This window comes from Lepus europaeus, chromosome 10 (genome assembly GCF_033115175.1).
Source record: "Lepus europaeus isolate LE1 chromosome 10, mLepTim1.pri, whole genome shotgun sequence".
In the NCBI taxonomy this organism is placed as follows: Eukaryota; Metazoa; Chordata; class Mammalia; order Lagomorpha; family Leporidae; genus Lepus; species Lepus europaeus.
In genome coordinates this window covers 66,295,600-66,321,078 of record NC_084836.1, presented here as the reverse complement: position 1 = coordinate 66,321,078, position 25,479 = coordinate 66,295,600, and the positions used below count along the sequence as shown (strand labels likewise).

Below are 25,479 nucleotides of genomic sequence, written 5' to 3'. Positions count from 1 at the left end.
ATTTCCTCCCTGCAACAGTGGGTGGGTGGGTGGGAGAAGTTGCAGAGCTGGCTCCTGGCCCTGGGCAGTTACCACCACCCCCTACCCCGGTCGGGGGACTCGTCTTGATTTCTGGGGACTTCTTAGGCCCCAGCCGCCACCCTTGGAGACCCTGGGTGATTCTTGGCCTTGGCAGGTCCCTCCCTCTCTTCGTTTATGGATTCTGGAAAGACAGTCCAGAGATATGGAATGTCAAGAAATTACAGACTGGAGCGTTGTCCAAGTGTGGTCTCCCAGGAGAGCTATTTTGAAGCGATGCAGTCGCTGCGAGGCCAGAGTCCCAGTCAATGAAGAGCCGGGGTGATGGAGAGGAGGACCTCAGACCTTCCCTGCCCCAAATTCCCAGGAATTTGTGGCTATGCTGCCCTCTCGTGGCTGAGTTCTGGTCTAGCCTGCCCTGGGTACCCGTCTCCCACAACCCCTTTCCTCTCCTCCCCCTTGCGGCACTGGCTCCCAGGAGACAAAAGGACCTTGGAGGACAGGCTCGTTTTGCATGATTGCTTTTCAAAGACCCGAACCCCGGAGTCTCCCGGTTCAGAAGATGGGCTTTCACAGACATGATGTCACTCGCTGTGTGCTCTTGGGCAAGTTATATAACCTCTCTGGGTGTCAGTGTGTCCTTGTGTACAAGGATTTCACAGTACTTACTTCCGGGCAGGCATCTGGTGCAGCAGTTAAGCTGCCCCTCCCCCCCTGCCATCGGAGTGCCTGGGTTCCAGTCCCAGCTCCACTCTAACGTGCACCTTGGGCGGCAGCAGGTGATGGCTTAGGTACTTGGGCTCCTGCCACCCATGTGGGAGACCCAGATTGAGGCTTCAGTCTGGCCTGGCCCTGGTGTTGCAGGCATTTGGGGAGTGAACCACTGGCTATATCAACTATTTAACATGCTCCCATCCCACACATAATAGCTATCAAAATACCACCAAGCAAAGTGGGTTAAGCTGCTGCTTGGGATGCCTGTGTGCCATCTGGAGTGTTGGCTTGAGTACTGGCACCTCTGCTTCTGAGCTAACCTCCTGGGAGGCAAAAGACAATGGCCTGAGTGCTTGGGCCCCTGCCAACCATGTGGGGGAGCCAGATGCAATTCCAGGCTCCTGGCTTTGGCTGTTGAGGGCCTTTGGGGAGTGAACCAGCAGACAGAGGATCAGCAAACTTTATATATATATATAATTTATTTTATTTGAAAGTCAGAGTTACACACAAAGAGGAGAGGCAGAGAGAGAGAGGTCTTCCATCTGATGGTTCACTCTCCAATTTGCCACAACAGCCAGAGCTGTGCTGATTTGAAGCCAGGAGCCAGGAGCTTCCTCTGAGTCTCCCACGCAGATGTAGGGGCCCAAGGAGTTCGGCCATCTTCTACTGCCTTCTCAGGCCATAGCAGAGAGCTGGATCAGAAGTGGAGCAGCCAGAACTTGAACCAGCATCCATATGGGATGCCGGCACAGCAGGCGGTGACTTAACCCACTACGCCACAGCGCTGGCCCTTTGTTTTTTAATATAATTTATTTATTTGAAAGTCAGTTACACACAGAGAGAAGGAGAGGCAGAGAGAGAGAGAGAGAGAGAGAGAGAGAGAGAGAGAGGGAGAAGCAAGCATTTTTAAAAACCACCACCACAAAGACCTAAATTGGCCTCCTTTGATCGAGTTCTAATGTCTTTTTTCATCTCATTGCTCTGATTTAGGGAAAGTCAGGAGAATCTTCTGGGCCATCTCCCCCACCCTCAACTTGGACCTCCCAAACCCCAAGAGAAGGGAGCCCTTCCCTCTGCCCTTGGAAGTGCTGGGGACCGGTGCTGGTAGGGACAGAGTGAGGCAGGAGTCAAGCCTGCCTTTCTCCCGGTCATCAGCTCTTTCTTTCTTTGTCTTCCTCTTCTTTTTAAATATTTATTTGAAAGGCAGAGTTAGAGAGAAGGAGAGGCAGAGAGAAGTCTTCCACCCTCTGGTTCACTTCCCAAATGCCTGCAACAGCCAGGTCTGGGCCAGGCTGAAGCCAGGAACCAGGAGCTTCATCTGGGTCTCCCACATGGGTGCAGGGGCCCAAGTACTTGGGCCACCTTCCACTGCTTTCCCAGGCACATTAGCAGGGAGCTGGATTGGAAGTGGAAGAGCTGGGGGCCTGTGCTGTGGCAGAGCAGGTAAAACTGCCGCCTGCAGTGCCGACATTCCGTATGGGCACTGGTTCAAGTCCTGGCTGCTCCACTTCCGATCCAGCTCTCTGCTATGGCCTGGGAAAGCAACAGAAGATGGCCCAAATCCTTGAGCCCTTGCATCTGCATAAGAGACCTGGAAGAAGCTCCTGGCTCCTGGCTTCAGATCGGCACAGCTCCGGCTGCTGCGTCCAACTGGGGAGTGAACCATCAGAAGGAAGACTTCTCTCTCTGCCTCTCCTTCTGTGTAACTCTGACTTTCAAATAAATAAATACATCTTTAAAATAATAATAATTTGTATTAAAAAAAAAAAAGAAGTGGAAGAGCCAAGACTGGAACTGGCGCCCATACAGGACGCAGGCATTGCAGGCCACAGCTTTAACTCACTGCGCCACAGCGCCAGCCCTGGCCATCATCTCTTCACCTGAGAGAAGGGAGCCCAGAGACAAGGCTCATGGTTTGTGGGGTTCCTCCCGGCTCCCAGTGCTAAGAAGGCAGGAGAGACACAGGCACCTCTTCCCAGCAAGCCATTGGATGCGGGGCAGTTTGCAAGGAGGCTGTGGATTCTGGCTTTGGTCAGTGGGGGCACTGGGGCGGGTTTATTGCACTTGCAACAGAGTTTAAATAAGTCCCGGGTGGGTGTGGGAGTCGGGGGGAAGGGAAGGTTGGGCAGGGCGAGGAAGGGCAGTCAGTGCAGCTGGCGGGCAGAGCCCACACCCTGCAGGCCCGCAGCTCTCCGGGCTTGGGGGGACCGGGAGGGCCTGCGGCTGGCCAGGCTGAGGTGCCCGAACGGTTGCCATCATGGCCTTTTCAGAGTCCTGGGCAGGCCCTTACTTCCCTCAAGTCCGGGCTGGACTGGGCCCTGACGCCCAGCTCTGCAGCAGGCTGCAATGCGGTCCCAGATCCGCCTGCTGTAGGTTATCAATGACCGAGTCTGGGATCCAGATCAACCCCAAGCCCCGGGCTGAATCTGGGCCCACTTGAGTGCTGCGTGCCCCTGTAGCTGGGTTCGAGGCCAGCAGTGATCCTTGTCTGGGTTGGGTCCTGAGCTGGTCCTGGGGCGCCGCCCATCGTTAGTGTTCCCTGTCGACCTCCGGGGCGGGGACTGCGGGGTCTCATCCCCCAGCCTCCAGGGTCCTGGATCTCTGGCAAGGCCCCAGATGGCTCTTTGCAGGTTGGAGCCAGACAGGAAGTCCCGGTGACCAGTCCGGCCTGGAGAACCGGACCAGATGGTCCCGCTGTGTTTCCGAGTTGCTTGCAGATTCTCCCTCCAGAACGCAAGGCTGCAGGGAGGCCGGGGCGTGGGTCCCTGGGTCTGAGGTCCCCCGTCCATGAAGGGGGCATGTGTCAACGCGGGTCCTTCACAGTGCAGGGCGTGGGGGCCCAGCTTCTCCCCCTGCCCCGGCTCTGGCCCTTCAAGTATGTCTCTGGGCGTGGGAGAGGGGCTTCTCCCTGGCCCTCAGCACCTTCAGGAAGTGCCCAGACCCCTCCTTGTCAGCAGACAGCAGGCGGGGGGCTGGGTCTTCGGGATCGGAGTCTGGGGTCGGGAGGACTCAGGCATCGGAGGTGGCTGGAGGCTTGAGCTGAGCTTTTTCCATGGCGGTGCCGTACGGGAGGGAGCGTTTGAAGAACCCCAGCTGAGGAAGGAGAAGGGGGAGCGCTCAGAGACCCTGGGCATGGTCTCTGCCCAGCTCCCGTGCCAAGAGGGAACAAGGAGGACTCCGGTGCCTCCCGCCTCCCCATCCTGCTGAATTCCCCAGGGAAGCCGGGGAGGGGAGGCCGGTTCGTGCTCAGGTGCCAAGTCTGACCCCACCTTGAGCAGCACTGCGAGCCCACCCCTAGGGAATGATGCATGGAAGTGGGGAGGGGCGGACAGCGCAAAGGCCTGCATCTGCCATAGAGGGTGCTGTTGAGTTTGCAAGAAGAGGCCAGTGGACGCCAGAGGACCCGTTCGAAGGTGGGGGCTGCATAACGGAGGGTGAGCATGAGAGGTGCAGGCAGTTGGGGGAGCTGGCTGGAGAGCTGATCTTAGGACTGTGCTGGGTCAAGGGCAGAACTCGGAACACGGTGGGCTGACCTTGTAGAGGATGTAGATGAGCAGGCCGAGCAGGAGGAGCCCGAAGAGGATGGCCAGGATGATGATCCACAGTGGGACGCCCTGGCTGCCTTCGGCCTTGGTCCACTGCACGGCGGTGGCCACCTATGGGGGCAGATTGGGCGAGATCACTGAGAACCCCCAAGTCCTTCCTTCTCTGCGTTTGGCCTCCACTCGCCACCAGAGCCAGACCCACCTCCCGCACTGCGTTTACAAGCCGCCACAACGGCAATCTGAACTCAAAAATGCGAGTTCCTGTGGCCGGCACTGTGGCACCGGAGGTTAAGGTGCGGCTTGTGATGCCAGCATCCTGTATCAGGGACACGGATCTGAGTCCCAGCTGCTCAGCTTCAGTCCAGCTCCCTGCTAATGCACCTGGGAAAGCAGTGGAAGACAGCCCAAGTGCCTGGAGCCCTGCCTCCCACATGGGAGACCCGGACTGACTTCAGTCTGGCCCAGCTCTGACCATTGTGGCCACTTGGGGAGTGAGCCAGCAGATGGAAGATTGATTGCTGTCTCTTTCACTCTGCCTTTGAAATAAATAAAATAAAATTCTTTACAAAAATATAAATTCTCGGGGCTGGCGTTGTAGTGCAGTGGGTTAATCCTCCACCTGCGGTGCCGACATCTCCTCTGAGACCGGTTTGAGTCCTGGCTGCTCCACTTCCAATCCAGCTCCCTGCTGTGGCCTGGGAAAGCAGTGGAAGATGGCCCAAGTGCTTGGGCCCCTGCACCCACGTGGGAGACCCAGAAGAAGCTCCTGGCTCCTGGCTCTGGCCTGGCCCAGCCCCAGCCACTGCAACCACTGCAGACATTTGGGGAGTGAACCAGCATTTGGAAGATTCTCTGTCTCCCTGTCTGCCTCTCAAATAAATAAATAAATCTTTTGGCTTTTAAAAAAACGTGAGTCTCCAAGATGTGTATCTCATCTCTCACTTCTGGGCCTTCACGGCCCCAGAACATTCTCTGTAACTGAATGGTTATCCTAGTAAGCTCCTCAGGCCTCAGCTTGGACATCACTTCTTCCAGGAAGCCTTCCTGGATCCTGCAGGACTAGGTGCAGGAGTTCTTGTGATGTGCTTCCATCAACAGCCTGGCCCTTGGCACACTGCCGCCATCACCCGCTGGCCCGCGGGCTCGGGAGAAGACTGCCGAGCTTGCTTGCACCACAGCCCTGGCACAAAGCAGAGACTCCACCAACAGTGGTGGCCACGTCAAACCAGGCCCTAGCCCCACCCTCCCCCCCCCCACCCGCCGCTCCGCCCTGGACCCACCTGGAGCTCCCGCTGGGGCAGATGCTGAGGCAGGATCCGGTAGGGCATCCTCAGTGCCTCGTACACAGCCTCGCACTGCAGGCTGAACGGCTGCTGCTGCTTCTGCAGGTGGGGACAGGGGGGTCAGGGGGCTGCCAGCCGGGGGGGGGGGGGGGGGGCACAGGCGCCCCCATCTGGCTCAGACTGGGACCACGCTAATTCTACTAATTCTGAGTGTCTCCTGAGGTTCCTTAGGTGAGGTGTAATAAATGTGAGGTTGAGTAATCACAACTAAACTGTGTATAATTAGAGGACCACATGTTCAACCAAAAAACATGGTTCTGAATCAGGACTGCAGGTTAACAGCCAGGACAATGGCTGGCCCACAGTGTGTGCCTGATTAAGTGGCTGGCCTTTCCGATCCCTACCTGTCCTTGCCTGCCCGCTAAGGATTCACCTGCACAGCTTTTTTTTTTTTTTTTTTTTTAAATCATTCTTTAGTAAGCTGGCTTCACTCCAGGCCTCTTCCCGGGCTGGGAAAAGGAAGCTGTAGCTCCCAGTATAGCCACTAGGCGGCGCCAATGACCCACAGCCTGGCCTAGACGCTGGCGAGGGAGAAAGCCCGGGTGTTTGAGGCATCCCTTCCCCCTAAGGAGAAGTGGAGAGGACTGTGGGGGCTTGGGGAGGGCCCATCCCGGCGGGTCGAGAGGTCAGGGCCAGCGCTGAGGTGCGGTTCCCTCACCTGCAGGAAGGTCTTGGCCCAGACTCGGAAATGCAGCTGCACACTCCGGCTCTCCTGCCGGTGCAGGGCGCCCAGCTCACAGCGTAGCCTGAAGCACTCGGCCTCCGGGCATTTCTGGGAGGGAGGAGGAGGTGGTCTGAGCCTGCGTCCGGCCTCCGCATGGGCACCCCGCGCTGGGGCCATCTTCCCAGGACCACTTACCAGCACCTGAGGCCCCGGGGAGGCCTGGCTCCGGCCGGGGGCTTCGCGCCTTTGCAGATGGTGTGGGGGGCCCTCGGGATCCAGCTGGAAGAGCAAAGAGGCCCTGAGTGGCCGCCCCGGTCAGCCTGCGCCTCTGCTGCCCTCTGCCTCCCCGCGCTTCCCCTCCTGGGTACGAGGCCCCCAGCGCTGGCACAGGGGAACAGATTGGACTTGGCTCTCGGAGTTTACCAGGAGGAGATGGGCAAATAAATAATGGGGGCCTTGTTCCTGCCTCAGGGCCTTGGCACTGCTGTTCCCAGTGCTTGGAGAGCAGAGTTGCCACAGGTGGCTGTCTCCTTGTCTGTTCAGTCCTCACCTCTATCAGAGACCCCACCCTACCCCCACCCTCACCCCCACCCCTACCCTGGGCTTTCATCAGTTTTCAACCTGCTCGCCTTTCTCTTTGACTTTTTCTCTATCATGCAGACTTGGTGGGTTTTGTTTGCTGCTTTTCCCAGAGCCCAGCAGCGCCGGGACAGGCATGCCTTTCACTACATGTTGTTAATGAGTAAACAGACAATAAAGCGGGCAAGTGTGAGGAGGACTTCCTGGGGGAGGGGGCACAGGGCTTGGCTGGGGGAATCAGGGATATGGCATGCAGAACAGAGGCTCTGAGGTGTCTGTGGCTACCCCTCCCGGGCTCAGCTCTTGCTACAGGTGCATCGGCCGCCTCCCACCCCCACCCCGGGGTCCAGGCCCCTCACCTGCAGGCCATGTAGGTTGGGGGAGTAGTTGCTGGTGCAGTTGCTGAGTCCTGTCACCCGGGTCACGTAGAGGAGCGGCTGGCCCTCCAGAGCCTGGGGACAGCTGAGCTCCAGCACGCCCCGGCTGATGGAGCTGGGGCCCAGGTTGATGAGCTGCGGGGTAGGGCGGGGTGGGGGAGAGCACACTGGGCATGAGAAGGAAGGCAGGGGCCTGGTCACCCTGGTCCCACAGTGCCTGCTGCCCAGTGACATCCTCTCCGGGTCACTCAGCCACCCTGGCCATCACTCCCCCCTCCCATCTGCCACTGGCTCCTATAGCTGTCACTCAGGCCGGCCCCGCCCCCGCTCACCTCATACACGTGGTGCACAGCTGGGCCCACGTCCCCCTCCTCTTGGGGCTGATCTCGAGGGTGCCAGTCGCTTATTGGGAACAGCACCGCCTCGGGCTTGGAGACACTATGGAGGGCGTGGTTTAGATGAGGGTGCCAGCGACCCCATGCACCCTGCCCTAGAAGTCCACCCCCACCCCGCTCTGCCCGGGCACCGACCCGTTGAGGGAGACCTGGGCCTGAGCCTCCACGGACAGCCGGAAGGAGACCACGTCGCTCTGGGAGTTGTTGAGGTTCTTGCTGTGGGGGAGGGGCGGACTGAGCGATCCACCGGCCCCAGGCCCCGCCCCCGCCAAGCCCCTCCCCCACTCACACACCCCGCCTACCTGAGGATCTGGAAGTCAAACTGGATGGTTTTCTTCGTGTCCCGAAGATGGGGGACTGTGAACCGCAGGCCCCCCCAGAGCTGCAGGATGGAGCGAGGACTGAGGGTCTGCCTCCTCCCGGGCCCAGCCAGCGGTGGCGCTCCGATGGCTGGTCACTGCCTGGGGAGCCCGCCCCGCCCGCCCGGCCCCCGGGGACTTACACTGGCGCCCGCCTTCATGGGGTTGCCTAGATCGCACACCAGCATGCGGCTTTGGTTCACGGCAAAGTAGTCACAGCTTAGGCTGGAGAAATTCTGGGGGTGGCGCGGGGGCGAGGGGCAGGTCAGGCACAGCGCGCCCTCTGGAGGGGCCACCTTCCCAGCGCCTCCCCCTCCGGCGTCCGCGCTCACCCCTGGGTGTCGGACGAGCCCCGAGTACTCGGCTTCCGGAGGGGCGGTGACCCAAAGCTCAGCCTCATAGGCGCCGCCCTCGCCCACGTTCTGGGCGTGGAAAGTCAGGTTGAGGGCGTTCTTGTCACCCAGGTAGACGTGGTTCTGCTCGCTGCAGGGGCACACGGGGCGGGGGGGGGGGGGGCACCAGGGACTCAGTCCCCAGTCCCGGGGCCGAGGGCCACCCAGGAAGGACCCCCGTGCTAGGAACGGAGGCCGCTCCCACAGGTCTACAGGCAGCTGCTTCTGTAGACCGGCCACTGAATGCTCCCCGAGGAACATGGTCTGGTCCCCGTGGCACCCCCGGGGCAGGACCCCACCTACCCAAACACCTCCAGCTGCAGGTCGGGCACACAGATGTTGTCCTCTCCACAGTCCAGCAGGATCTGAGCCTGGGGAGCAGGGTGGTGTTGAGACGGGGGCTGTCCTGACGGTGCCCCCTCCCCGGGGCCCTGCCTGCCGCCTGCCGGCCACCAACCCCACCTTGTCCTCCATCCAGCTCTTGCTCTGGTAATGCAGGACCGGCTGGAGGCCATGGCTGTCCACGGGGGCTTGAGGGTCCAAGGAGAAGTTGAGTGCGATGTGGATGGGGGAGAGCTTGTCTCGGAATTCCGACTCGTTCTGAGGTCAGTGGAGAAAGTAGCCGGGGTCAGAGGGCCTGGGGCGCCAGCAGCCCTGCTGCACTGTCTCTCTCATGTCCCCCCTTGCCCGCCAGGAAGCAATCCTGACCATGCCCAAAAAGGGGCTCCTTCCTCTGTCCCCTGGAGTCCCAAGCCCTTCAAGGAATCTCCCAGGAGCCGACGCTGGGGTGCACTGGGTTAAGCCACCGCCTCGGCACCTGCACCCCATATCAGAGCGCCGGTTCGAGTCCTCACTGCTTTGCTTCCGATCCAGCTCCCTGCTAATGCACCTGGGAAAGCAGCAGAAGGTGGCCCAGGTGCTAGGGCCCCTGCACCCTCATGGGAGACCAGGATGGAGCTCCAGGCTCCTGGCTCTGGCCTGGCCCAGCACTGGCTGCCGCAGCCGTTGGGGGAGTGAACCAGCAGATCGAAGCCCTCTGCCTCTCTCTCCTTTCGGGAGAGGCCCTCAGTCCCAGGGGCCACTGCGCAGCCTGCCGGGCCGTACCCTGAGGTAGATCTTCATCTCTCGGCATTCCTCCCGAGCCCCGTTACGGATGCGCAGGGTCTGCGTCAGAGTGGGCTGTCTGGAAGCCAGGAACAGCGCTCGCCGGACACCGCCCTTCTGCTTCTGCCAGTCCAGCTGGAGCTCCACTGTGAAGCCTGCAGCCGCGGGATGTGCACGGGCGCCGTGAGGTCCCCAGCCCGTCCCTCCCTCCCAGTGCCCCCGACGTGCAGGCCGTCTCCCTTACCGATGGTGTCGGGGACGTGCTTTCCAGAAGCATTGAGGCAGAAGCTCAGGTTGATGCTGGGGAAACACCAAGTTGACATCTGGTGACTCCAGCTGCAGCAGAGCCCCCGCCCTCTGCTGCCTCCCAGCAGACTCCCCTGCCCCGTCCACTCCCCAGGGCAGCCCCAGTGCAGGCCCCTGCACCCACCAGGCCACTGGGTTCCCCTCCAAGCTGCAGCTGCGCTCCTCGGGGTTGAACATGGCGGGGAAGATGGTGAGGGAGGCGCTGGCAGACACGATGGGGCGGCCCCTGCCAGGTGACAGCACACATGGGGTGAACAGGCCCCAGGCCCCAGCTGACCTCTGCTTCCACCTTCCCAACCTTGGCTCCGTGGAGGAAAGTCTCAGGTGCCCCTTGGAGTTCATACCTGTATACCACAGCCTTGTCCACACCGAAGGACCCCACGATCAGATCTGCAGGAAGCCAAGAGACCCCAAATCAACAGCCCTTCTTCCTGACTCCATTGCAACTTCATCGCTCAGCAAAGCTGGAGTCAGGAGACAGCGCCCTCTGGTGGCATGATCCTAGAACCACACCCAGGGCGGTAGGAAAGGCACACAAGCTGGGTCAGGGTTGGGGAGCAGGAGAATTCTAAGGTGGAAAGGATATCAGGCGCAACTCACCAGGGTATCCGTTGCCATCCAGGTCTCGGCCTCCTCGGAGGGCAGAGCCAAAGAAGTCCAGGCTGTGGGCAGCTGGCCACAGGGGCCGCAGAACCTGGGAAGGCTTAGAGCCCAGGCCCCCTGGGCCCCCAGGGAACACAAAAACGACCCCCTGCCGGGTCTCCCCTCCAAAGGGAGCCCCAATGGCCACATCTGCAAGACACACACAGCACATGCAGTCAGCAGGCCAGGAGTTCAGGGCTCCCAATCTCTCCCACCAGACCCCAAGACCCTCTGTCAGTCCCCATACTCTGATTAATCTCCAAGCCTCCAGAGCCAGTGCCTGTGTAGCTTACCCAACCCCTTCTGGCACAGGCCCCCGAGCCCATGGTGCTCACCATTGTAGCCATCCTGGTCCAGGTCCCCCAGGGGGGTCAAGGAGCTGCCGAACCGGCCAAACTCATCACGGCCAGTGAGGGTCAGGGTGGGCGCGGTGTCCATGCCTGCTCGCTGCTGCAGGTACACGTAGACCCTGCCCACCTCCTGGGGCCGCCCGTCGGCTGTCCGCTCCATGAGCAGGGGTGCCCCCACCAGCAGGTCATCCAGCCTAGGGGTGGGGCAGACCCAGGCATCCTGTTGCCCCAATCCTAGTCCTGGATACCAGGCTCCCGCCACCCAAGTCAAGAGAGCCGAGGTCTCTGGTCCTTGGTCCTCAGCTCTCCTTGTCTCTGAGGATAAGAGGATGAGACTGCAAAGCAAAGCCTAGGAGAGGGCCCGCGCTGTGGCACAGCAGGTGAAACCACCGCCTACGACACCAGCATCCCATATGGGCATCGGTTCGAGTCCCGGCTGTTCCATTTCCCATCCAACTCTCTGCTATGGCCTGGGAAAGCAGCAGAAGATGGCCCAAATGCTTGGGCCTCTGCACCCACGTGGGGGACCCAGAAGAAGCTCCTCGCTCTTGGCTTCAACCTGGCCCAACCCTGGCCAATGAGGCCATTTAGGGAGTGAAACATCAGATGAAGGATCTCTCTCTCTCTCTCTCTCTCTCCTTACGTAATTCTGCCTCTCAAATGAATCAATCTTTAAAAATAAGCCCGGGAGAAAGCATTTCCTTGCACCTTTGCACCTCGTCCCATCACCCTTCTTCCTTCTGGGTGTGGTGAGGGCACGTGACATGCCCGCCTCTGGCCACTCACCCGTCTCCGTTGAGGTCTGTGGCAGCCACTGCGTAGCCAAAGTAGGAGGCCATCTGGGGAGGGGGACAGAGCGGCAGCACCAGGTCAGAACTGGGGGAGGGGAGGTGTCAGTAGGGGCTGGGGGGAGGGCTGGGAGGACATCACTACGTCAGGGCTGAGGCCAGCTGTCCGATGGCCCAGCTGCGATGGCGGTGTGTGTGTGGGGGTCCTCACCTGTTCCCCTGAAAAGTTGTAGAGGGACCGGATATCCGAGCCATTCAGGATGGTGACCTGGGGGACGAGGAAACAGGCTCATTGGTCTTGGACTGGTTGGAGGACGAACATGGGCAGGATCCCAGAGGCAGGTCCCTAATTCCTCCCCCCCACCCCGAGCTGGGCCCCTGTTCTCCAGGCTGCTGGCTCCACCCTGGGCTGCCTCCCTGCTCTGCTCCCGCTCCCCTGCGGGCTATGGACAGCATTTATATGTTTATCTCTTTCTCACCCAGCTCCACCCCTGAGAGTGGAAGCTCCAAGTTCTCAGATTTCTGCACACAATCAGGGGGAGCTCCCTGCGCAGCACAACCCCAACAACGGCGCCCAAAGACTCACCACCCGCGTCTCCCTTGGCCGCCAGCCCCCAGCCCAGCCCCATGTCTCCTTCCTGTGGGGACCTGTGTGGCCGGCAGACCTCCTGGAGTGCCTTGCTGCCTTTCCCAGCCCCTGCAGCCAGGCTCACTGCCCTCAGGGGACAGAGGAGCAATGCCCCCCCTCACCTGCCTGGAACCCATGGCAACCATGGCCCGGAGCTCACCTTCCGGGCCGGTCCTCCAAGGCTCCAGCTGGGCTGGCCCTGACCTGTTTTATTCAATCTTTCCTTCCTCTCACCTCCTGCCAGGAGTCTGCTCCTCTGGCCAGAGACCTTGTTTGTCCCTTTTTTCCTTTTTTTTTTTTTTAGGTGGTTTGTTTCTTGTTTGTTTTTTTTTCAAATGTATTTATTTTATTTGAAAGGCAGAAAAGAGAGGTCTCCCATCTGCTGGTTCACTTCCCAAATGGCCACACAACAGCCGGAGCTGCACCGATCTGAAGCCAAGAGCTTCCTCCGGATCTCCCACGCTGGTGCAAGGGCTCAAGGACTTGGGCCATCTTCTACTGCTTTCCCAGGTGCATTAGCAGGGAGCTGGATCAGAAGTGGAGCAGCCAGGACTTGAACCAGCGCCCACATGGGATGCTGGTGGGGGTTGCAGGCGGCGGCTTCACCCGCTATGCCGTAGCATCACCCGAGACCTTGCTCTTTCTTTTCCACCCCTTCCAGGAAGCTGCCTCGGGGCTCCCTGCCCTCCTCTCTGCTGAGCCCGCATTGAAGTTTCTCTGACCGGTCTTGAGAAAGATTTTCTTTTGTTGACACTGCTAATCTCACTTATTGTCCTCAAGCCCATCACAGCGCAGAAAGAGTACTGGCTTTGGAACAAAGCAGACCTGGTTTTAAATCTTTTTTTTTTTTTTTTTTGACAGGCAGAGTGGACAGTGAGAGAGAGAGAGAGACAGAGAGAAAGGTCTTCCTTTGCCGTTGGTTCACCCTCCAATGGCCGCCGCGGTAGCGCGCTGCGGCCGGCGCACCGCGCTGATCCGATGGCAGGAGCCAGGTGCTTATCCTGGTCTCCCATGGGGTGCAGGGCCCAAGGACTTGGGCCATCCTCCACTGCACTCCCTGGCCACAGCAGAGAGCTGGCCTGGAAGAGGGGCAACCGGGACAGGATCGGTGCCCCGACCGGGACTAGAACCCGGTGTGCCGGCGCCGCAAGGCGGAGGATTAGCCTAGTGAGCCGCGGCGCCGGCCCTGGTTTTAAATCTTTACCCATGGGGCCAGTGTTGTGGCGTGGTGCATCCACCCGCCGCCTGTGACACCAGCATCCCCTTATGAGCACTGGTTCAAGTCCCAGCTGCTCCACTTCCCATCCTGCTCCCTGCTAATGTGCCTGGGAAAGCAGTGGAGCATGGCCCAATGGCTTGGGCCCCTGCATCCACATGGGAGACCTGGAAGAAGCTCCTGGCTCCTGGCTTCAGCCTGGCCCAGCCCCAAAGTTTGCTACCATTTAGGGAGTGAACCCGCCGATGGAAGATCTCTCTTTTTTGTGTCTCTTTTTCTTTCTCTGCCTTCCAAATAAATAAATCTTAAAAAACAAAATAAAACAAAAACCTTTGCCCAGCCAGTTACTAAGTTAAATAACCTGCTTGGTCTCTTACACTCTGGGCTTTCTCATGTGTGAAAGAAGCATGGTGCTATTGACCCAGCGGGCTCACTGTGAAAATCGGAAGTCACGGACGGCAGTGCCGGGTGCACTGGGGGCCCCCCTTTGGTGAGAACTGCGTGCGTCTTGTCTCCCACCCAGAAGACTGTGTCATAAGGAAGCACCTTATGACACAGGGTGTGAGGTCCTGCTCCTCTGCTTATCTCTTGCCTGGGCTTTGCACGCGGTGCGAATGTGACCAGCTCCCAGGGCACTCTTATCTGTATTCTTTTCAAAGCACCTGTCAGGGCCTAATAATAGCAGCCCCCAGCTGTGCACTGCTGAGCCCCTCGTGAGTGTTTTCGCTGGCATGATCTCATCGCGTCGCCACAGGAGCCACGTGAGCTCAGAACTATTATTATCCCATTCTACAGAGAAGCATGAGGCTCAGAGAGGCCACACAGGAAGCAGGGCACCAACAGAGAACAACACGTGTCACTCAGAGTCGGTGCCAGAACTCGAACCCGGGTCTGACTCCCCAGGCTGAGCGCTCGCAAGCCACTGGGGGTGGTTCTTTGGGACCAGTTGGGGGAGAGTGGCTGGGACTCACGTAGCCGTAGGTGAGATTCCCTTTGGGCACACCAGCGATGAAGTCTGCGGAGAGGAGAGAGACAGGTGACCGTCTCAGTACCTGGGGGCCCCTGGGCCTGGATATCCACCCGCCCCCTCCCTCGGCCCAGCCTGGGGGCACACTTACCTTCTGTGTCGTCCCTGCTGAATTCACCCACGGCCACGGAGTATCCTGGGGGACAGGGCGGGTGAATGTTAGCATTTCGGCCCTGGCCCAGGCCCACACCCTTTTCCAGCCTTGCTGGGCTTTCATAGTCAACCTGCAGCTGACAATGACAGCAGAGGGGCTGGCAGGCCTGAGTGGCAGAAGGGAAGGTGGGGCGCCGGCAGGCCCACAGCCCCCGGGCGCTCCCCTGGCACGCACACACGCACACCCTGCTGGCTCACCCAGGTAGCTGTCGTCGTAGGTGGAGCTGGCCTGGCGCGTTTGCAGCTGCCCCTGCACCAGGTTGATGAGGTACTCGGGGTAGTAGGATTTTGCAATCTGTTCCTGAGTGGCAGACAGGATCTGGCCTGGGGAGAGGCATGAGGAGGGCATGGGTGGAGGGGGAGGTGGAAGGGGGTCCCGGGGCTGACCGGGCAGCAGTTAGGGCAGCCTGGCGTGGGCAGTGGCTGGGGAGAGGGAGAGGAGAATCAGGAGGGGGACAGGAGGCAGATAGAGGAAGGCCTCTTGCTCTCCTAGGAGGCCATGGTGCCGGGGGCAGAACTCTTACCTTGCCAGAAATAGCTCCCCGGTCCCCCTAGGACCACACGGCCGGTCTGTGGGCAGCAAAACAGGTGAGTCCAGCATGTGGCCCTGATCCCACTGGGTCCAACCCCCACCCACAGCCCCTTCCCTCCCAGGCCAGCCCCTCACCTTGGTGAACTCGGCGCTGAAGCCCCCCTGGCAGTATCCCTGTCCGGCTGCCCAGCTGAAATCTGTGGGGAGAGGGGCTCTGCACTTGGGGCTCAGCAGCAAGGAGACAGCAGCGGGAGGCAAGGGCAGAAGGGGCCTCCTGGGGCTGCTGGGCAGGCGAGCATCAAGGCCCGCGGTGCCCGGAGCCATGGGGAGTCAGCCTGGGCACCAGGGCCACGCTCGCCGAGAAGGCAGACAGGGCTGCACACGCCCCTACCTGAGCGGCAAGGTGCGTACTCCAGAATCCGGGTGAAGTTGTCTGTCGAGAGGTAGCAGGTGCCCACGGGGTCGCTGAGGGGCTCCTTTTCCGTGCGCCAGCTGTACAGGGGCGCGCACGCCTGGGAGGGCCCAGGGGAGGGGCTTCAGGTTTGGTTCGGTAAGGCCCCGCCTCCCTCCTTCCAGGCCCTGCCCATCCCATCCCATCCCCCACTCCCCCCACCCCACCAGCAGGCCACTCACCAAGATGGAGGAGCCGTGGGCCCGTACGGTCGCCCCGAACCACTGCAGGGACTTGTACTCCACAGGCTCCTCTCCCTCCTCACCGGACAGGGACGATTCCAGGAGGCGGGGGCCTGGGGGCAGTCAGAGGGGGCAGTCACGCCGGGACACGCTGCAGTGGGCCCTCCCTCAGCCCACTCCTCACTGCTGGGCGCTGCAGGCTAACCCTTGCCTACCCCACCGCCCCACACACCCCCGCCCTGGGTTTCGGCAGGTCTCCCCTCTCCCTAAGCCTCCTCCTCCAGCTGGGACAGCAGGCCTGCAGTGCCGTGGAGGGCGGAGGTGGGGAACAGAGCTGTTTCCCAAGAGCAAGACCCCCTGACCACACTTCTTGTGAAAATCATTTAAGAGCCAGTGAGCCGGAGACAGTGAAGAGGAGGTCCCGCGTGCCAGTTCACTTTTCAAATGCCCTCAGTGGCGGGAACTGGGAGGGCTGGCGCTGTGGTGCAGCGAGTTAAGCGGCCATCTGCAGTGCCGGCGTCCCATACAGATGCAGGTTTTGAGTCCTGGCTGCGCCACCTCTAATCCAGCTCCCTGCTAATGCACCTGGGAAAGCAGTGGAAGATGGCGCAAGTGCTTGGGTCCCTGCACCTGCTTGGTAGACTCCGAGGAGACTTCTGGCTTCAGGTTGGCCCAGCACCGACCATTGTGGCCATTTGGAGAGTGAACCAGCAGATGGAAGACCTTTCTCTCTGTCTCTCCTCTCTCTCTCTAACTCTGCCTTTCAAATGCATAAATAAAACTTTAAAAAAAAGTCTCACATTAGCATGATGCATTGGTTACAACTGATGAGTTGGGGTTCATCACTGTCACCCAGGGTCCACAGTGCACATTAGAACCCACGCTTACTGGTGCACGTTCTGTGGCTGGCTCCGTCCCAGCCTGCCTCTCTAAAAATATCTTGCTCTATGTTTCTTAAAAAAATTTTTTTTTAATTTATTTGAAAGAGTTACAGAGAGGGGGAGAGACAGAGAGATCTTCCATCTGCTGGCTCACTCCCCACATGGCTGCAATGGCCAGGGCTGGGCCAGACCAAAGCCAGGAGCCAAGAGCTTCTTCCGGGTCTCCCACATGGGTGGCAGAAGTCCAAGCACTTGAGCCATCTTCCGCTGCTTTTTCCCGGCCATTAGTAGGGAGCTAGATTGGAAGTGGAGCAGCTGGGGCAGGAAGCAGCACCCATATGGGATGCCAGTGTTGCAGGCAGAAGCCTTATCCACTATGCCACATATCTGAAAGGCAGAGAGAGAAAGAAAGAGAGCGAGCAAGCAAAGAGAGATCTCTCATCTCTTGGTTCACCCTCCAAATGCTGGGCTAGGTTGAAGCCAGGAGGCTGGAACTCAATCCGGGTCTCCCCTGAGGGGGGCAGAGACCCAACTGCTTGACCTCTCACGACTGGCCCCAAGGTGTGCAGCTGGAAAGATGAGCACAGCTGGAACCCGAATCCACGCAGTCTGTACAGGATGCAGGTGTGCAAGCGGAGGTTTCACAGCTCACCGCAACATCAGCCCCTCCCTGCTTCTTTCTTGGTCTCTCTCTCCCCTCCCTCCACGTCCAATCTAGAACAACCCCTCTCTCTGTCAGCCTTTTTTATTCCTCTGATTCTTATCCATTTTTCAGGCTTTTTTTTTTTTTTTAAGATTTATTTATTTTGAAAGAGTTAGAGAGAGAGAGAGAGATGTTCCATCCACTGGTTCACTCCCCAGATGACTGCAACAGCCCAGGCTGAGCCAGGCTGAGCCAGGCGCTTCATCTGGGTTTCCCACATGGGTGCAGGGGCCCCAACACTTGGGCCATCTCCCGCTGCTTTTCCCAGGTGTTAGCACAGAACTGGATGGGAAGTGGAACAGCCAGGATTTGAACTGGGATGTTGGCATGGCAAGCAGAGGCTTATTAGCCTGCTATGCCACAACTTGGGGGCCCCCAGGCTTTTTAAAAATCAGTTCCATCATTCTCCTCCCCAAACCATGGCTCCTGCACTCCATCTTCTCACGCTTTTCTCTTGCTGTCCCCTCATCCTGGTCTCTGTCCCAGGAGCCAGCAGGCTCCAGTGCACATCCATGCCCCACTGTTCAGAAGCTGTGTGACCTTGGACGAGTGACTTAACCTCTGTTTCCTCACATATAAAACAGTTGTTGAGAGGATTAAGAGAGCTCACGATGTAAAGTGCTCCCAGCAGCGCCTGGCCCGGGCAAGGGCTCTTCAAGTGCTAGCTGATAGTGCCTGTCTCCCGCCGCCCAGCTGACCCCGAGCTCCCTGGGGACAGTGGCTCAGTCCCCGCCCTGGGGCCCTCGGTGGGCGCTCCGCGGAAGGGACTGCGAGTCTGCACCACTCTCGCTGTCTTTGTGTTCCGGCCCCTGGCCTCCCTGGGTTGCGGGTGATTCAGGGGAAATGAGAGCCACATGTTTCTGAATCATGCCCGCCCTCTCTGGGCTGGGCCGGACTGGGAACGTGGAGTAAGCGCCACGGGGAAGCCACTGCACCAGAGCCTGGGGCGAGCACGTGGCGGCGGGGAGCTGGGCAGGCCCCACCCAGGCCACGCCCCCCAGCCGCAGCCCCACCCCCAGGCACTCCCTGTGCTTTCCCCGCCTACCTTTGCTGTCAAATTCGATGGGTGTGCACTGCGTGGAGTTGGCGGCCCAGGGACAGAAGTAGACAGCACCACCCTGCAGCACTCCCGGCTGGCTGGTGTTGGCTTTGGGCGCTCCCACCAGCACACTGACCCTGTGCGGGAGAAGGGGCGGCAGATCAGGGGGGGAAGGACCTAAGGCCTCTGGGCCAGGGCTGCCTGGGGGTGGGGGAGATGCCCCCTGGGTTGTATTTATAACTCCGAAGATGCCACAGATGCCAGAGGCACAGTCTGGAGCCAGGCGGTCCCCATGTGCCGCTGTCACTAACACAACCTTCCCCTCCTCCCTCCCACGGCTGCCTCTCCTCCCCTACCTTTGCCTGTCACCAAAGACAGGGGCACCCCCAGCTCTCCGCCTCCCCGAATGGGATGAGCAGGGTCCTCTCCTCTCACCCAGCCTGTACCCTCTGTCTCCAGCCAAAGAAAGCCCTTCCCTGGCGTCCGGCAGCTGGGCTGCCCAGCCCTGGGGTGTGGAGAAGGAAAATGTGAGACTTGGAAGTCAGGCTGGAGGAGCCGGAGGACAGTGCAAACAGACGGCTCCCCTGGGCCCCGGCCTGCCCTCGCCCCGGGGCCTGGCAGGGTCTCCGCCTGGGCCGCTGAACCCGTTTTCCACGCACCCTCCCCGGAGATGGCTCGCTCGCTTGGCTTTGCTTTGTGGGTCCTCTTTCTCTCTTGCTGTCAGGCTCTAGGCTTCCCCATCTCCATGGGCTTCTGTCCTGGCTCGGTTTTCAGAACCCCGATACCCACGATCTGCGATGCGTGGACATCTCCTCAGTCCCTCAGTAGGACCGGGTGAACCGAGGGGGGGGCTTGGGGATGGGAGCACCTGAGAGCGATGAAGTGGGAGTATGAGGAGGGGTCTGTGAGGGCCACAAGATGAGGCTGGGGGAGACAGGGGAGCAGGCAGGGGAGAGAAGTTCCTGAAGTTACAGGGGGTGGGGAGGGGCGGGGAGGGGAGGTGCCAGCCTCCGTTATCCTGGGGACAGGAAATGTTTACTGCCTGTGGCTTCCTGTCTGTTGCCAACCTCTCACTTCTCCGTTTGTCTCCCACTACCCGGTGGGCCCCACCCCTCTCACTCAGGCTTTACATCTAGCTAGGGGGTGGGGGTGGGGGCTGGCACAAGGACCAAGTCCAGTGGGGAGGCTGCATTGTCCAGAGCTGGGTAAGGAGAGGGGGGGACCCTTCTCTTGGCAGGGGGGCAGGCCCGGGAGAGCCTGGCTGCCGCCTTCAGGCCCTGGAAGGTGGAAAAGGCCACCACTAAGCTGGAGCAGAGGCCACGGCAGCTGTGGCCCAAGAGCCAGGACCAGGACCCAGGAGTTCCGGCTCAGGGCCTGACTCAGAGTGCCTCGGGCAGCCTCTCCCTCTGGATGAAGAGGTTGTCACCAAGTCTCCTGGAGCGCAGGGCTGAGGCCTAGCGACCCTGTTCTCCCCCTCCATCTCCAACACCTCCTGCTCTCGGGGAGTGGCTGAGCCCGAGACCCAAGGAAGCCCAAGGAAACAGCTTGGGGTTCAGTGGGGCTGGAAGGCAAGAGAGAGGCCCTCCAGTGTGCCAGTCAGAATGCCTGGCCTGCAGGCCACGGACAGACCCACACCTGTGCAGTAGCTCGTGGCTGTGCCAGAGCATCAGTATCCTCTGACACCTCCCCCCCACAACTCCGGCCCATGCAATAAACGGTCTCCCACCTGCCAAGTGAGGTGGCTGAGAAGTGGGCTCATCCTGCTTTCCAAGTCCAGCAGGTCACCCCTCTTAGAGGCCCAGGAGGGTGACCAGGGAGGGTCTTTGGGCCGTTTTCAGTATTTCAGAAAGCCTAATGGAAATCACGCATCGACTGGGTAAAGTGGCCCAGGCTAACGAAAACGTCAAGTGCATTTGCTTTTGGCTGGAACCTGGTTATCAGTAAAGGCCCTCTTCCAAAATAGTGTCGGAGAAAGAGAACCACAAACCATAATCTATCTCGAAGCCCCAGGACCCTGCCATTCTAGGGTTTTCCTTGGGGACCCAGTGCAAGGCTAGAAGGCACGGCACAGGGCACCCCCTGCTCTTAAGACTTTATTGCAGATGCCTCAGCGGGTTTCCGTGAAGTCAGCTTGGTCCTGACACTTCAGAAAGAGTTAAAAACTGCAGGCCTCGTCTCCGACCTCATCTTACAGATGGGAAAATCCCAGTTAAGAAATGTGCCCAGGGCCACCCAGTATAACCCCCAGCCAGGAGCCCTGGGTCCCGGGCCAGCGTTCCGCCGACCCCACAGCCGATCCGTTCCCTCCTCTCCAGTATCTCCCCAGCCAGGCTTCTGATTAACCAAGTGCCCGTTCAATACTGAGTTACTGTTTGACTCCATGGACCTCACTCACAAGGTCGGGGGTGGACATGGGTCCCGCTGTTGTAGGACCAACAGCAGCACTGGCCAGGCCCAGGAAGATACCTGATGCCAGACCCTCAGTGCATTCACAAGGGATGCGCTGGCCAGCCGGCCGGCGGGGAGGATGAGTGACCTGGGGCTGCTCTGTCCACCTTTCCCGCTTCCAAGGGTCCTGGGCCGAGTCTTTCCCTCCCTCAAGCCTTGGGTTCTCCTCATGTAAGTACAGGTTGGGGCCAGTGCTGTGGCACAGTAGGTTAAGCCTCCGCCTGTGGCACCGGCATCCCACATGGGCGCTGGTTCCTGTCCCAGCTGATCCACTTCCTGTCTGATCCAGCTCTCTGCTATGGCCTGGGAAAGCAGTAGAAGATGGCCCCTGCACCCACGTGGGAGACCTGGAGGAAGCTCCTGGCTTCGGATCGGCCCAGCTCTGGCCTTTGTGGCTTTTTGGGGGAGTGAACCAGCAGATGGAAGACATCTCTCTCTCTCTCTCTCTCTCTCCCTGTAACTCTGCCACTCAAACAAATAAATAAATCTTAAAAAAAAAAATAGGTTGTCCTCTAGAAGCCCCTAGAGGAATTCCACAACTAGTTCCAGTTCTCAATTTCTGTCACTCGAAGCCTCAGTTTTTAGAGCTCGAAAATGGGTAGTAACACCTCTTCTGGGAACGGGGCTTTCTGTAATAACCCGATGCAGAAATCGATAGGAAAGTGCTGAGGAATGTGAGGGAGGGTTAGTACTGCCGCAGTTATAAGCAAGACAGAAACGGGAGAAACTAAACAAAGAACTAGGTGGTGGCCAGCGAGAAGAAAACCAGAACCAGAAAACAGCCACCCTATAAAACGCGGCCTCCCGGGTCCCGACACCCCTGTGTGGACCAGGGGCCTTTACACAGCTGGTCCCGCTCAGTCCTCGGAGCAGCCCGCTGAGTCGGCTGTCTCATTTTCCCAGGAAGACCAGGCTCCTGGAGCTCAAGCCACATGGCCCCAGCCACCAAAAGAATGACTTGGTGGTTGGGGAGGCGTTGGGGTGTAGCAGGTTCAGCCGCAGCTTGGGACTCCAGCATTCCATATGGGAGCCGGCTGCTCCACTTCCGATCCAGCTCCCAGCTAATGGCCTGGGAAAGCAGTGGAAGATGGCCCAAGTGCTTGGGCCCCTGCACCCACGTGGGAGACCAGGAAGAAGCTTCAGGTTCCTGGCTTTGGCTTGGCCCAGCCCTGGACGTTGCAACCATTTAGGGAGTGAACCAGCAGACAGAAGATCTCTCTCCTCTCTTTATCTCATTTTGCCTTTCCAATAAAAAAAACTTAAAAAAAGAGAAATAAAACATAAATGGTATAAAAAGAGAAAAAGGAATGCGCCCGTGGAGGGGACGCACTCCCAGCATTGCCTGGGCTTCAGCTTTGGGGGCCTCTCCCCGCTCGGCCTGTGCTGTCATGCTTTTGTGGTCTCTGTGGCAGGTGACTCAGGAGAGGCCCAGAGTCGAAGGTGTTCCCTCTAGGGCCCTGCTGGTGTCCTGTGGGGGCAGGGGTGGGAAGCCCAGAGGCGGTGGGAAGGGGGTAGGTGGGAGGCTCTGCGCCCTCTGGGAGGAGAAAATGAGAGAGAGGAGTGCAGGCTGGACACCTGGGTCCTCCTGGGAGGGGAGATGAGCAGGAGGGGGAGGGGCAAGAAGCCTGGGTCTTGTTTTAGAAGAGAGCTTAGGGACGGAAGGCTCAGGCCAAGCGCCAGACAGACACCTAGGGAGCCAGGAGTGTGCGAAAGTCCAGATGTTTCAGAGGAGTGTTTTACAAGGAATGACACTCTGGTGGTAGCCCAGGGCACAGGGGAAGGTTCAAAGCCAGAGAGCTAGATGCCCGGATGTTGATGATAGGATCCCAGCCCCCCCACCCCACTAGGGCTGTGCTGAGGAGTCTGAGGGGGGCCTGAGGGAGGCCAGGCCTGGCAGAGACTCCAGGCCAGGGTGATGCAATGAGGTTTGGGCAAGAGGCCAGGGGGGTGGGGTGGGGACCTTGAAAAGCCCAGAACCAACAGATGAGGACGAGCCATCTTTTTTTTTCCCATCCCCAAGTCCCACAAAGGGGAAATCTGCCCCCCTCAACTGAATCAGCTGGATGAAGCCCTTGTGTCCAAAACGAAAGACAGCGGGATCAGTTCACGGCATCACACGTGGAAACAGCTCGCTTCTCACAGGGGCGGCCTCCACCCCTGAGATACTGGGGGAGGCAGGGCTCACTGCGGACAGAGGTCCCGTGGGCTGGGGGGGCAGCAGCAGGGAGCTCAGAGGTGCAGGGGCACGATCCCCGTCTCGGGGTCCCCGGCCCCTTCCTCTCCCACTTCCCAATCTCCCATACAGTTAAACAAGTCCCCTAGTTCTAGCGCTGCTTCTAGTTGTAACTCCCGTTTCCCCAAGCCTGTGGACACTCCATTTTCCTGGCACCCAGGGTCCGGGGACTCCTTGTCTCCCTGCTGAGTTGGGTACAGATCCTCCCTTGAGGCTTTCGTTCAGAGAGCCGGCGTCTCCGCGGTTTCTGACCCTAGCGCTAACATTCTCAGGCTCAGTTCAGCTCCAGCCGACAAGCTACAGGAAATCAGCTTTTCTCTTCCTCCCAAGAGCTGGAGGAAGAGGGAACCCGCCCACCCCCTCCACGCGCGCACACACACACACCCCTCCCGACACTGCCGCGCACCCGCCCTGGGCCGAGCCCGCCCCCAGCCCCGGCGCCCGCAGGTCCAGGGTCCCCGGACTCTCCCCAGGTTCTTAGATCCCCGCGTCTAAGCAGATGGGGGTGGGGGCGGGGAGGAAGTCAGGGTGGGAGACCGCGGAGAAAGGAGAGGGGGCCGCCGTCCCTGTCTCGGGTCTTCCCCAGTCTGAGTTGGGGGGGGAGGGGAGGGCGAAGTTGGCCCCCACTTAACCTTCGGACCCCCTCGGTCTCTGACTCGGCTCTCACTTCACGCCTCCCATTCTGCTGCGACCCCTTCCCTCTCCGCACAACGGCCCCAAGGGGCCCCCTAAGCCCCCCAGCGCCCCTCAAAGCCCCTCCTGGCCTCCGCGCTCCCTCCCTGCTCCGCAGCCCGCAGCCCCCAGCCCCCAGCCGGGGACCCTCTGCTCTGGGTCCACGCGCTCTCCTCTCTCTTGGCCGCGAGACCCCAGCTCAGACTTTGCACAGCTTCCAGCTTCGCGTCGCCTCCCGACACCGGTCTTCGCGCGGACCCCTCGCAAAACCCAGGCCTCCTCCACGCCGGCCACGGCCCCCTCGGTCCACGCGCGCGGGCCCCCAACTCCAGCCCGGTCCTTTCAGGCTCCGCCCTCAAACTCCAGCCCCGGTCCCCTCCAGACCCCAGCCGCGCCCCCGGTCTCCGGGACGCCCCCACCCACCTCCCGCCGCGACCCCTCCTCACTTACCCGTCCGTTCCCGGCCGGTAAAACTCCACCGAGAAGCCGAAGAAGGAGCCTGGGGGCCCGGAGAGCACCGCTGGGGCCTCCGCGTCTAGGTTGAAGCCCCCGACCCTGGGTGGCGGCGGCAGCAGCAGCAGCAGCAGCAGCGGCAGCTGCAGCAGCGGCGGCGCCGGGGGTCGGCGCCGGGGGCCCCAGCGCGGCGGCGCGGCGTGGAGACGGGACCCTGGCGCCCGGCTCCCCATAGCGCCCGCTCTTCCCTGTCCTGGGGCCACCGACCCGGAGCCGTTTCCTAAACCTCCCAGAGGCGAATGACTCAACGCGGGGAGGAGTTTGCCAAACTCCCGGCTGGGCCCTCCCCCCGCCCGCCGAGGGGGCTGGCGGGGGGGCATTCCTGGGTCCTGGGGACGCCGAGCCCGCGCCCCCCGCCCCAGCCCGTAGGGGCGCGGGGGCCAGCACCTCCGCAGCGCTCGCCCCCGCCCCAGCTGGAGGCCGGGTGTCCCCACTGGGCCCGACTGGGCGGGCTCGCGCCGGTCCCCTCCTCTGCTCCCCCTCCCCCGCCCTCCTCTCCAGATGTACAACGTAAACGCTCGGAAAAGGAGTCGGAAAAAGGGAGCGGAGAATTTCCTAATGAGGAAAGGAATCACCTCTGGAGGGCGGAGGGAGCCCGGGGATGGTGTGTGGGGTCTCCCGCGCTTCCTCGGGGTCTCCGGAGACGCGTCTGGCGCCTGGCCAGCTGGGATTCCCCCTCGCCTTCCGGGGCCACCGGGGACCTGGGTTCGGGCCAGCTGGATTTGGGACTCTGGAGTCGAGGAACGGAGCGCTCCCGGTCCGCCTGATAAGGGGACTTGGGCGGGATCCTCCGGTTCTGGGCCCCCACCCCGAGCTACTAGTATTGAAACCCAGCGGTGTGCCGAATTCTGCCCCAGCTCTCTGGCTTCTTGGCTGTAGGGTGTGGAAACCTCTGCTGAGCCCCTGCCTCGCGCCTGGCAGCTGACCAAGCGCCTGGGAGTGGTTGCCCCTCAAGTACCTTCCTGATCGAACTGGCCTGGTTCCTGCAGAGTGGGGAGGGGGTGCCCAGCTTTCAGCATCTAAGGGCGGGAGCTCTGGCAGCTGGAACCTGGGACGCTATTGTCCCCATGTCCCCGCGGGGGTGGAGGAAGGGACTCCAGCCAGGGAAAGCAGGGACCCCCTGCCCACCCCCTCTCCCAGCTCTGGCTCAGCGGGATGAGATCACCTTCAGGACGCCACTCTTTATCTCAGTCTGGGGGAGGACGACCCAGGGGCCTGCATTCCC

At 60.4% G+C, this 25,479-nt stretch overlaps 1 protein-coding gene across 1 annotated transcript; it reads right to left on the bottom strand.

Moving 5' to 3' along the window:
• Positions 1 to 2,768: 2,768 nt before the first annotated feature.
• ITGA5 (integrin subunit alpha 5) lies at positions 2,769 to 24,580 on the bottom strand. Its single transcript, XM_062203536.1, has 30 exons — positions 24,192 to 24,580; positions 18,395 to 18,525; positions 15,766 to 15,878; positions 15,524 to 15,644; positions 15,268 to 15,329; positions 15,125 to 15,170; positions 14,799 to 14,924; positions 14,539 to 14,583; positions 14,392 to 14,435; positions 11,788 to 11,844; positions 11,575 to 11,627; positions 10,774 to 10,982; positions 10,397 to 10,588; positions 10,141 to 10,186; positions 9,921 to 10,022; positions 9,735 to 9,790; positions 9,491 to 9,645; positions 8,849 to 8,986; positions 8,690 to 8,757; positions 8,327 to 8,477; positions 8,138 to 8,230; positions 7,938 to 8,017; positions 7,771 to 7,851; positions 7,573 to 7,678; positions 7,223 to 7,375; positions 6,480 to 6,563; positions 6,285 to 6,392; positions 5,558 to 5,665; positions 4,266 to 4,388; positions 2,769 to 3,825 (listed from the first exon to the last, which is right to left on the bottom strand). The coding sequence occupies exons 1-30, from the start codon at positions 24,572 to 24,574 to the stop codon at positions 3,742 to 3,744; spliced, it is 3,318 nt and encodes a 1,105-aa protein (XP_062059520.1). The 5' UTR covers positions 24,575 to 24,580; the 3' UTR covers positions 2,769 to 3,741.
• Between the last annotated feature and the right edge of the window lie 899 nt (positions 24,581 to 25,479).